The sequence below is a fragment of the Plutella xylostella genome, chromosome 15, assembly GCF_932276165.1.
Source record: "Plutella xylostella chromosome 15, ilPluXylo3.1, whole genome shotgun sequence".
Classification (NCBI taxonomy): Eukaryota; Metazoa; Arthropoda; class Insecta; order Lepidoptera; family Plutellidae; genus Plutella; species Plutella xylostella.
Window position 1 is genome coordinate 7,944,819 of NC_063995.1, and position 13,459 is coordinate 7,958,277.

Below are 13,459 nucleotides of genomic sequence, written 5' to 3' on the forward strand. Positions count from 1 at the left end.
GTGCGTATCTGTTGACATGACATAGGTTCTATGAAACGCCTAGGCTAGCCAGTAAATACATTGGTGAGTGTGGCCTGGGTTAGCCTACGGCCAGCATGTCACCACAAGTCCTTGGTCACCACCACACGTAGCTTTCTCCATAGAGTAACTTTGTGCTTTTTCTAGTAGTTAAATAGCGAGTAGTTCTCTCCAGCCCTTATCAGAGAAGTAAGTACCTACTACTATGTTCGTAGTATGTGGGCACAGCCTAGCAATAGGGAATATGCAAGTGGTTCAAATAAAGGTCAAATATTATTTATAATAAACTTTCTTGTTTCTTAACTACGACTCCATCATTATTTTTGATTATAATTTATTTTTGAGCAAGTAAATGAAGTTGAAAAGTACAAAAAAACTTCGGTAAATTCTAACTTCCGAGAAACGTCACCCATTTTCTTAGGGCGGATGTGACGTCATAATTCTTTATATATCAATCTCAGAATAATAACTTCTTTGCGTTTGCGTATAGTTAAATAAATGTCAAGTGTAAACAAAGAAATGTTAATGTCACCGAGTATTTGTGATGCTCGTTGTGATCAGATACGATGGATCACATTAAAATTCTTCCAATACGAGTAGATCCTAGCCTCCTATAACCTCTCCACTTCTTGTTTGATATGCTTGTTTGTTTGCAAAGTTTAGGTCTTTTTATATATTTTTTTGGTAGTGTATGGGCTGCCACTAGTTGTTCTATTGTAATGAGGCCTAAACAGCCATTCGCTAGTCAACGAGCCACTCAAATATGCTCCATATTGCAACACAATAAAATTAAATTTGTATTGTAAGTATTATGATGTCATACATGTTCATGTGAACATGACACAAGTTGCTCTTTCTACTTTTAGGTTATAATGGCAGTCGTTAGTATATTTCAAAAGATGTTACTTTTTTCTAAATTAAGTTATGGAAGAATTCTCGTAATCAGAAGAACTGGACACATTAAATTTATTACGCAGTATGAACGAGTAAACTGTGGCCAGCTGCGGAAAAGGACAGCAAAGACTATTGAAAAGTCGAGAGCCGTGTGCCCAAATATTAGGGAATATGCATATATATGCATATACTCTTATTCGATAGTTTAGATAAGGGGGTTTAGACCTTTGAGATATGCACAATGGTTTCATTCAAGAGAGCCAGGTGCAGGTTCTTACACCCCCACAGATAATAGAATAGAACGACCCACTAACCCTAGTCTCTCTTACTGAGAACCAAAGTTACAGTAAGTACTTACATACAATACAAATATTACTTTATATTCATATTGCCATAATAGCGTAATATTGTGTACAAAGGTCCTCTGGTTTGCGCGCTCCCATTTCAAAAAAGCGACTAGCAGCTATTTACGAGCTCCCATTACAAAACAGCCACTGGTCACACTTTATTACCATTACAAAACAGCCACTGATCACACTTTATACACTTCCTTTTTCGTTTGTTACCATGACAACATTGGTTTGTTGAAAATACAAAAGAACTCTGTGATTACTTGATTAGGTAAAAAATCTATGCCGACTGACGGGACTCATTATTCTGAGCCGTGAAATTAAACGATTATGACGTCACGACAGCCCGCCATCCTGACGGGAATTTCAAAGTGGTCGTGATGGTTGTAATTTTTTAACTTTCTTTAAAATACCTTAAATTACTTATTTTGGCGTTGAATTTTTTTTTACTATAATAAAGTGATGTAAAACTATCCAATAAAAGTATTAAAAAAAATTACGCATATTCCCTATTGAGAGTAGAAAACGGAAACGGATACACATCATTGCAAAGTCATCAGCATCACACACATAAGACACACATGTTCAAAAAGAGTATCCCATAGAGTTAAACTATTCTATAGAGATTATCAATCAGTACCTATCCTCTTTTCAACTTTTTTCACAAGTTCAGTCAAGACGTTGGACATTAAGCCGCGTACACACCGGGCCAACGAACGCCCAACGAACGCCAACGGTGATCCCAACGATGGATATTATTCATACATAATACAGGGCAGATTGCTGCAACGAAGGTCAACGAAAAACGTTCGTTGGCGTTCGTTGGCCCGGTGTGTACGCGGCTCTACAGTCAACCACTTGACGAGTTGCTCTTTAGTCATACAACTGAGTAGCGTCATCCAAAGAACAGGCTAGTGGTTCAAATTAAAAAGGAGATGGGGTTCCTTCGACATATAATGTCGCAGGCATCTGGTTCAATCTCCTTTTTGGTTGAATCGCTAGCGCGTTCATTGGATGGCGCTATCCAATTGTATGACTAGGCCGAAAGTTGATTGTACAAGCGTCACAAAACGTCCAACTAGTTAGCGGACTTAAAATCAGTCAGGTGGTAAATAAAACAAATATGGTGTCTAACAGGTAACAGCTGACACAAAAAGCACCTATATTGTTATTTTTTGCAAATAAATTAGCTTTAAAGTGCGTTATTTGTGTTAAAATAGTGTGACAACATGGATTTACCTATTAGTTATTACGCCGCGGGCGGATAGTTTCAAAGAAAAAATGTGGCGAAACTGGATAATTATGAACAACAATATCAAGGTACCTACGTTTATTGTTATTGTTAAGATAATTTGTGAGATGATAGCTTTGTAACATAGTATTTTTGTTGAATCTTGTCTGGTCATGTTCATCCTAACCAGACATTACAAAATTGATATGTCGCAGGCGTCTGGTTGAATCTCCTTTTTGGTTGAATCACTAGTCCGTTCATTGGATGGCGCTACTCAATTGTATGAATAGGCCGAACGTTGATTTTACAAGCGTCACAAAACGTCCAACTAGCTAGTTAGCTGACTTAAAATCAGTCAGGTGGTGAATAAAAAAGTGGGCAAAATAATTATTTTCTAGCAGTTTAACTACTGATCCCAAGATTCGCAAAATGGCAGTCGTAGGGCGCTGTTATGTTTTTATTATATACTTATCAGTGATGGTCAAATAGGTATGAATGTTTCTTAAGATTCTCAGTTGTGGCGGTCTTTTGTTCTTTGTGTGATGCAAAATGTTATTATTTAAATGATTACAACCGATTACAACCTACTACTATTTATTTACTGTGCGATGGATATGATAAATATATATCTTAATTATATACGCCGGCCTCATCAAACCTAAACATCCTAATACTTTATCTTTATCTTTTATCTTATCTTTATCTAATACTTATATATATATATATATAATTTTTTGTTGGTACTTTATGTTGCTTCTGGGAACTACAAACTACATACTACTACTTTAACTATTGTTGCTTAATTATGTAAGTCGTTGTTATATTACTTAGTATTCTTTGTTCTCTTCATGTTTATAGCCTTTATATTTAACTATGTCCTCTAGAAAGACGATGATTAAGGACTTTAAGCTTCTTTACTGTTTATTTTTTATACGTGGAAACCTGTAATTGGCTATGTTATGTAACCCCTACTATAATGCACAAATGTACCTAGATATAAGCTGTTGGTTTTCCCATCAATAAATAAATAAATTATTTTATTTTATTGTTTTTAGTTTATTTGCAATTAAAAATTGTCACTCAAAAGTAAGATGCAAATGATACCATTACGTCCTACTAGTCAATTCGAATCATTCAAGCCTAAGCACGAGGTAGTTGCTATAAACCGTTGAGCGGTTCCCTTGACTGTCTTCCGTTTTCATCATCAGATCAGGTCAAGGTCACCATCATATTTTTTAATTATAAGAACTATATTTACGTTCTTAATTTCATTAGAATCGGTTAATAGGTGCCCAAAATGGAAATTCATACCCTGTTTTTACCCCTTTACCCACCCTTGGGGGTGAAACAAAATTCTGAAAAAAAAAAGATCCCGACGAATTGAGAACCTCCTCCTTTTTTTGAAGTCGGTTAAAAAGCACTTATATTGTTAGTTTTTTGCAAATAAATAGCTTTAAAGTGCGTTATTTGTGTTAAATAGTGTGACAACATGGATTTACCTATTTTTACGCCGCGGGCGGATAGTTTCAAAGAAAAAATTGTGGCGAAACTGGATAATTATGAACAACAATGTGAAGGTAAGTACGTTTATTGTTATTGTTTAGTTAATTTGTGAGATAATAATAGCTTTGTAACATTGTTGACTCTTGTCTTGTCATTTTCACCCTAACCAGACATTACAAAGTTGCTACTATATCCTATTCAACGACTTCGCTGAATGACGTTCAGTGAAGACGTCGAACGTTACAATCAACGACTTGACGAGTTGTCTTTTAGTCATACAAGTACAACTGAATAGCGCCATCCAATGAACGGGCTAGTGGTTCAATAAAAAAGGAGATTAAACCAGATGCCTGCGACAGATATACTGTACCTATCCCATTCAACGATGACGTTCAGTCAAGATGTTGGACGTTACAGTCAACCACTTGACGAGTAGTTCTTTAGTCATACAACTGAGTAGCGTCATCCAATGAACGGGCTAGTGGTTCAATCAAAAAGGAGATTAAGCCAGATGCCTGCGACATATACATAATAATAGAGACTTTATTAATAAGTCGTTTCTATTCTTATTCGCCAGGCTGTATTTGTGCTCTACTCTCAGAATAATCATTTCATAAGAAATAGCTTTACATCCTCTTTGGTTTAACTTTCTGTTTTAGTTCCTTTTTCTGGTCACTAGATGGCAGGAGATGCCTGTTTTGTTTTGATTTTTGCAATGAAAATGAAAACATTGACTTGCCCGAAAATGACAGATGCGCAAAGTTACGGAGTTGTGTGATGGGCGATTTTTCCTATACTTGTGTTATTTTGTCTTGAAAAAGCGTGTAGGGAAGTTTTTTTTCACTAAAACAAAGATAAAATTACGTCGTAGACTTCTGTCTAATCAATTTCATGAGTGAAAACAGTTTATTGTGTATTTCTGTGCTATAAAACTTCGATCGGAATTGCGTTCGTCGCATCTCAGTTCGTCACAGTTTGAACACTAATAGAAACTCTATTGATTAGAATGTTTACGAATGTTATAAGTTAACATATTGATTCCTTGTTTTATTTAATTTACTGTCTACAAGCACAAGTACCAAATTCTGCAAAACTGTACCTGACTCAAGTGTAAACCCGTGTTTTTTGTTTTGTGACCGGCTGCATTATTTCCTTGTGCCTGTGAACTACTCTTTTTTATTTTCTTTGTGAATTAATCTTTACGTGGCAACAACAACTGAACGATTTGATGCAAAGATCTACGGGCGTCTAAACATGTAAGTAAAAACTTAATAATATGTATCTATAGTTAGCTATAATCTAAACATGTTTTCTGCCGAATATCCAGTAGGAAAGCCTATTTGAGGTCACATTCTCCATCCACTCCATCTTCGAATACCAGTAAGTATCCATTGATTTTTAAATAAAAATGCTTTTACTATGATTGTGTATGAAAATGCTTAAATTACTCAGATCATAAATGTTAATGTTTATAATATTCTACCATAAAAAATAACATTATTCTACCATAAGTTCAAAAGTTTATTTTTATTTATCATTTCTGTTCCAACAGTATTGGACCTTATCTACACCCCAACCAGTTGTACTTTAGATAAATCCTTAGATTTGTTGAAAGGTCATTCAAGGTCATACAGATAAAGATTGTAAAAGCTTTTTTTTAGCAATAACTATACCACACCCCACACCTCTGCAATATATTATGACAGGGTAGGCAGAAGTACATTGCTGCATTGTTGCTTTGTCAGATTCAGTTAGCCCACTATATCAAACAACTACCCTAGCCGGCATTCAAACAAGTGATGGTAAATAATATAGTACTAAATCATGGCAAGCCTACATTATGAGCCTTTAAAACAATATATCCCATGGTATTATAACGGCTACTTCATGATATTGTTTATTCACCCTACACCCTATGAATTTGTATTTATTAATTCTCATTTAAGAATAAACTAAGCGTGAAAAAAGGTAGCATAACATTTAACAATCAATGACACACACTCTTAATAAGGTTTACAATCTTTTCCACCAGTCAGTTAACTGTACTTGTGTGATATAGTCCAAGTTGTACATAATAATATATGCAACCATTTAGATTTTCCAAAAAATAGTGGTTTGCATACAATCCATGTTCATGTTAACCATATCCAAGCGTGCATGCATCATCCATTTTGGCATTCCAAGGAGCATTCACTATGGTTTTAAGAACTGTGTTTCATAGCATTATGTAGCTGGCTGTTTCCCAAGTTCAAGTCCATGCACACCATTAATAGTCTGGGATTTCATCTGCATCAGTTGCTTCGTTGCTCCAGTGAACTTTCTACTGTAATCTCAAAGTTGATTCATGAATAAAGATATGATGAAAGTTTCATCCATTTATAAGATTAAGGTATTCTGTTCCATCTTATAAAGATACAAATTTCAGTATGTTTTTTCTCTAATCTGAATGATATGGCACCCATAAAAATAATTGAGAAACAATAAATTTTACTTTGTACACCAGTGGAATAAAATGAAAATAATCTCCCATTGTTATGTTTCAAATGTGATATGGTAATAAATAAGAGCACAAATATGTATATTGTATACAAGCGAGATAAGGTTAAGTACTTACTTGCTCCAATATGAGTGTGTTTTGATTGTTACGATTTTATATTTATTTTGTTGATTTGTACATACATCAATCATTTTGAGTGTCTTGAACTTTGATAATTAGGTAGGTACATTTTAAAACCGAACAACTGATAAAATACAGTAGGTACCTACAATTCACCTTTGCAAGCTTTCATATGTAATTTTTATGTAGTATCCTAGCCCGAGTAGATATTTATATTGACACATAAACAGTCGTTTTTTTATTGTGAAAGGGTACCTACTTATTTATCTGGAATTAAAGTTTTTGTAGAGTTGATCGCAATCAACCAGTGGGCCACTCCTGTTTGATAATAATAATAATGATTTATTATCAGACTACAGGGTCCATTTAAAAACAAAAATCACTTAAATTTTAATAATATCATGCACAATAATAATTTAAAAATCTAAAGATGTCTAATATTAGTATTTATTAGATATGAAATGCCACAGCTTCGCGTTCTAATCTAAAAATCTAACTTACAATATCCTGATAAGTACTAATTCACGTAGGGATCGTACTAAACTTGAAAGTGGAAATGTAGGTAAGTATATCAAGAGATCAAGATAGTTCCTTGTTGGTGGGTAGGCGCGTCCCGGGCGCGACCTCGAGAATGTCGGTCAAGGCCCGAGCGTGGAGCACCCCAGCACCCGCGGAGGCACCCGCGAGCCGCGAACAATGCCCACAGCTTCAGAGATGTGCACCTACTAATGTTATGTACAAATTTTTTATAATGTACGTAATTTGCGTTTTTATCTTTTCACGAGATTTTTTTAGTACAATGATGCATAAAATATAGGTGTCGTAAATTCTAATTTGAGATCTAGTTAGATAGATATTAAATTACCGGTATGAATTTTCATACCTCAACAAAAATAAATTAAACAAGTTATTCCCAACGTCTTACAATAACAATTTATGTATGGTATGAAAATATTGGTATTAGTACAATACGTAAAGGTACATATCATGTCCTACGCCTGTTGTTTCAATCGATTGTTGAGCGACGCGGGTCGCGACTGTCTTTAATTATGCACAAGAAAATAGACAACGATGCACCAGAATATTCTCAGAACCATAGCCTAGGAAATATGCCGTGGAAACGTAAATAAACGCTTACATTATTTTCAACAAATATTGTAAGTTTGAATCTTTTCCTTTTACCTATGTATGTATGTATGTATAATGTATATCGGGTTTCTATTGAAATTTACAATTTCTTCCTTTACCTATATCGCGTTTCTGCAGTTTCGTGATGATACCTAAATTAAATTTCCGTATTCATGTTTCCTACTGCAGAAATATGAATTCTACGAGAGCACAGTTGTTCGTTAATTGTATGTCTGCGAAGCGCAGTTATTAAGCATTAACAAAGGTAGGTGTGTGGTAGTCACGTATTCTGAACATTATATTTACCAAACGTTGTATTGTCGTTGTTTATACTGCGTACTACATTACATAAGCCTTTCATATGTTTGATTATTTATCATATGTTAGTACCTTTCTTAAGATCAGCATGTATTTCAAAACATATTTCTGTACTTGACGGGTACATCATAATTTTGCGTCTTTTGTTATGTTACGCCCAAATAGGGACCCCGATCAGGATTTACATGCCAAGTGCGGCCAGAAAGTTACAAACTAATTCCCTTTTATTTTCGAGTACGGCAAAATTACAAATTATTTATAAGGCTTACATCTTACATTTTATGATCAAACATTTCCAATGAATTCAGTTTTTTTTTACTTTTTATAAAATTCGTATGATTGGACTCAGTTGCCTGACCCTTTACTACTGCAATTTTACTCATTCTAACATTTTTTTTTGGGGTTTTGCAAACCTTAGAGAATTTTATAGCTGAAGTGAATCTCACGGGAAAGCTCGATTTCTTCGTAATTTATTTGAGCCATGGGTTTTAAAATGATGATTAAAGTCAGTCATCACCGCCCCGCGTGCCGCTCGCATCGGCCTCATGGGCCCCGAACACGCGATACCGAATTTCCATTCGAAGTTCAACTATGTACTTAAACACAGAGCTAACCTGATTTATCGAGGAAACTAATTACTTCTGCGCTGATGTGATTGAAACACCTTAATTGTCGCCTAAGCAATTGAATGTATTGTTTGTTACACAATCAATGTAAAGAATCTCTTTGATCATGATTCGAAGCAGCAAATCAATACTATTAATTGATCCGACTGTTGCATAGATTGCCAATAACATCGCATGCAGGCAGTCGTGTGTGTTGGTTAGTTTTACACTCAACGGCACGATCTAAATCAGGATGTCTTCTTCCAGCTAGTTGATATGGACAGTTTTCCGATACAGCATGCAATGGAATAGGTGTTGAGACATTGTCCTGTGATTATGTGAGGTGGGTTGCGAGGGTGGCCCGCCCCGTGGTGGGCGCCACCGTCGTGCGCAGCGAGCCCCCCCCCGCTCCGCGCCCGTCCCTCCCGCGCCAGCAGGAGCAGGTCCCAGGCGACAGTTGCACGCGAGCCCTTGCCCGGACTGGTCGTGTGCGAGAAATGCCGTTTGCAATCTAACCACAGCGCTCCTACGCACGAACACTCGTACTTCTTCTTCTTCGGTTCGTTGCATTGATGCATGGACCACTTTAGATGCTTACCTGCACTTCATCATCCATCACCCCATAACGAAGTTATGGCGTAGTTTTCGATCATACCATGAACACCATATTTTATTTTTTCATTTGAAGATGCAACACTACAATTTTTCATTCATAAAACATCAAGTATATGTGGATTCAGATCATACCGTTAATTAGTTGCCTGACCATGAAATGTAGAGGAGCAATTGAACAATTGCCACTGCTATTACTGTGTAGATTTTCTTAGGTTTATGTTTGTGAGAATCATTGACTGTTATTATTAAGTAAATGTTAATTGTAGAGTTTAATAATGACCCGTGATAAAAAATCTAAATCCCAATATGAAAGCAATAATTAATATTATTATATTCCATAACTTGTAGGTTTAGCTCCGACTCCGGACTCAGTCGAATGAATCTAATCAAAATAATTATTATAGTAAAATTATGACCCATGTTTACCATGTCCATACAACATGTTAAATTGTCTCGTCTACGATCCTCCATCACAAAATTATTACTCCAATGTATCGTATAGACGCATCCCATATTATTCTTGTTTTTTGATCATATCTACTTCGTTGATATTGATTCTACAGAAGAAAACTTATTGACTTGTATTCCAATAAAATTTTAGAACGACTCAAATCAGTTCTTACGGATTGTTACTACAGTCTGTAGAATGGAGATGTTGTTATGACGGGTAAAATATATTCCCCAGCTGATAGTAGAGCTTGATTGCGAGCAAGCGCGTCGTTACAAGGCCGCCCACGCTTGTATCGAGCGGCTCGGAATATTTACAGTAAACTACGTCTCATTATACTTATAATGAAAGCGACATTTGTTGACATGTGGGTGTAGTCAGGTGGTAGCGTCCCAGGTGAATGCCGCGTCACGTGTAACTAACGGGCTAATAAGAATGAGTATGAATGCTACGATTTTTATGTATGTAAAAAGAAGAAAAGAGACGCCGTAAAATACGCGTGTTTATTTACTGCGCACCCCACGTTGGGCGCCACTTAAAGTTAAACACATAGTACTCGCATAGAAAGTACATGAATACGTAAAATACTAAATGTTACATGCATTAATGGTTGTACATCAACATTTTAGTAATGTAAATAAAGTAGTGTTTGCTAACGCACGGTTGGTCGTCAGCTGATCGCGCCCCACGGTGGGCGCCACTTGGCAGCGAGCAAGCGCGCCGCCGCTGCAAGGTCACCCGTATCGAGCGGCTACGGTCAAATATTTAGCGGAGCAAAAGCGCCTAGGCCCTTCACTTTTTAGATTTTGCACTACCGCTGTATCTTGTGGAATATCTAATACACATTTTAATATCTATTTTGGTATCTTTACTTTGTAACTTTAGAGGTTAGTAGAACTACCTTTCTTCTTAATTAATTTTAATCGCTCCTGTTATTAAGCCCGAAATCTAGACTAGTATAACAAGGTGTTAATTAACATGCTAATTCAAGGTAAAATTAAGTGTGGGTGTTTTAGGACGGTTAATCCCAATGTTGCTTCTGCGTAAGTGCGTGTTTGGTTGGATTATAAATTACAAAATTCAGGATCTACAAAATCTGATCTGTCTATGCTACGATGACCCGGCCTCTACGATTACTGCTAAATACTTTTCACGGTCCTAACAAGAGCCATAAGAAAAAAAATGCTTTGTTTTTTAAGAAATTCTTTTACAAGAACAGCGCAATTATGCATCCGAGGCCTAATGCCCGCTAGCGTAGAGATTGTTTGGGTGGGTATATTACAGTCTGACTGTAATGGCGCTTTGGACGTTCATTCAACTGTTGACGGGCGACCTTGCCGGGTGGAAGCGCAGTACGCCGTGTCTCTTTTGTTCTCCCCCTCATACCATCCGGTTCCGCTGCTCTCCGCTTACTGTCTCGCTATTTGCGTGGAAATGCCGGATGCAACCTCCACTCTCACAAGGGATAAGCTAGCTCAAAAGTGCGGCTTTTATGTTGCATAATTCGGGTTGTGGGAATCCGTGGATAGGTTTATATTGAACCTATGAAAAATATTAAAACCCAGTACTTCAGAATTTGCAATCGAGGCTTAATTTGTAGTAGAAAACATAAACAAAGTTCTTGAGTAATTAAGTAGAGCACCTTCCTGATTTTAAAGCATTTCACCAGACCACTTCAAAGACACTCGACAGCTCGTGAAGTGTAGGTAGGTATTCGTATGATGTAGGAAATTAAACTGTGTCTACGTCGACAGGCGCTAGTATTGAGGGCAGACCTGCCGGATATTGGCTTGTCAATAAACTAGGCCGTCCCCTCTAAACCTCACATGTTTTGAGATGCTTCGACACACGTCTTCCGTGGACTTGTCGGGGGCGTACCGGAAACTTTACCAAAATATTTCCGGGACCGCGCTAGAACATCGCATTTCCACATTTGCAGTGAGTTACTCAAGGTGGACCGTGTTGAGCGGTTGTAGGGGTGCGTGCACAGCCGGGTCTCCAAGGTTACAGGGTGGTTACAATCAGCTGGGCTTACGTAATGGAAGGCTCGGGCGGGGAAGGCGCGCGGGGAGGGCGGTAGGGCCGATCGATAGTCGCTTTCGCCTTTTGCTGTTGCTCTGTTACCGCTTCGGAGCACTTGTACTGGAATAGTACTGTACTATTGTCACCGTGTTAATGTATGATTGTAATTGGTATATTATATTATTTCCCTTATTATCCTCTAATTGAACAGGGCCTAAGAACATGTCTATGCTTTGAGATGCAAGAATACACCAGAGAAAGGCTGCGTTATAAAAACATTTACTCAGCATTTACAAGAACACCTCATCGTAGTTCTGCCCTGTTCTGCTATCAGTATAGCTTATCTTTTTATTAGAGGCTCGGAGGCTAGTGTGGGTCGCAAAGCAATGTTACCGAATAGGTCAGGTGCTGCACGCGACTTCAGGAAGCGTCCAAGATAACAACTGGCGACACAGCAGAGAGCCGCAACCCTTCGGATAATCTTTATGCATGCGGAATATTTATGCATGAGGAATACAGCCCTTTGCACCAGAAGTTATATGAACCTGCGGATTGGCCAAAGAGTGTTATGTTTAGCGAATATGAAATGAAATACGGGTCGGGTTGATAAATTAAACAAAATGTGTTAGTCGCTAATATAATTTTATAATACCAGATCATCATCATCACCAATGAAGAAGTGCGGGTTAGTTGACTAATACCTGATAGATAGAGATTAAATTGTTATCAAAATAAAAATAATAATTGTTGTCACATTTGATATAAGTAATATCAATATTTAACTAAAGAATCAGCATCGACTGTGATCTCTGAATTTGCATAAATTAATATTCATTGCAATCAGTAAGTTCAGAATTTCAGAATATTGTATTGTTTTCATGAATGCTATTTCCGAGCTGTGCTCGCTAGGGAGATTTTTTAACACTCTCGTTAATATATTCAGAAACACGTTTTCTGGCGGAATATATGCTACCTTGCTCTGTTTGCTTAGCCATAAATACATATGCGAGGATATGGCAGGCTTTCAAACCTAACATCGTTCATAATATTGTGTCATAGACATGGTTGGTACGTAGGTTTCCAAAATATATAGCTAAATCTGAGGATACAATATTGATAAATCTGAGGAAATAATTAAGACCTTTCCTGTAAAATATATACAAGTACTTACAGCGAAATGTAGTTAAAATCGCAGCGATTCCTGTAGATTTTCCGTGGCGTTATTTATTATCCCGCAGGAATTACCTTTGTGGGTGACGTCGCCCGTGACAAGTATTAAATGCCTCGGACATTTGTATTGTACGGGAAGGGTCACGATCCTGCCGTCTATACGCAATCTACGCGTTGAGTCCTTATTGTGTAGGTATTGTGCCACGTAAACATAATGACCCGAGGTGTCAACAACGTTGCAAAGATTAATGATACGTAGTTTGTTAAAAGAAAATATATTGTTGTCTAAATAAACATCCATATCTACAAGTAGATCTGCTCAGCTCTGCTACAGCGCCTTATGTGCTCGTTCCTTGCGCATTATGTAATAAATGTTGCTCCTCAACGTAGACAGGCACTTACACCCAGTTACTGAATTAAATTACTTTGATCTCATAAGTAATATATTAAACATGTTTATTTTTCACATGTATTTACGATAGCATTCAATTAATTCAGTAACTGGAATGTACTACTCCCTTCTTCTTTATTATTTGTCTC

The 13,459-nt window shown here is 37.0% G+C and overlaps 1 protein-coding gene across 5 annotated transcripts in view; it reads left to right on the forward strand.

Annotated features, from left to right (window-relative positions):
- Positions 1 to 4,765: 4,765 nt before the first annotated feature.
- The window catches only part of LOC105382504 (TLD domain-containing protein 2), a 94,712-nt gene continuing 86,018 nt past the window's right edge, over positions 4,766 to 13,459 (forward strand). For 3 of the 5 annotated variants that reach the window (XM_038108166.2, XM_048625772.1, XM_038108171.2), the window contains exon 1: positions 4,766 to 5,252. Coding sequence is in view for 1 of the 5 variants with exons in the window: in XM_038108171.2 (XP_037964099.2) it covers positions 5,251 to 5,252 (2 nt within the window). In the remaining 4 variants the exon portion in view is untranslated. Of the gene's footprint in view, positions 5,253 to 9,207; positions 9,224 to 13,459 lie in introns of those variants that run through there. The other 2 variants (XM_048625773.1, XM_038108165.2) reach the window with 2 other exon arrangements.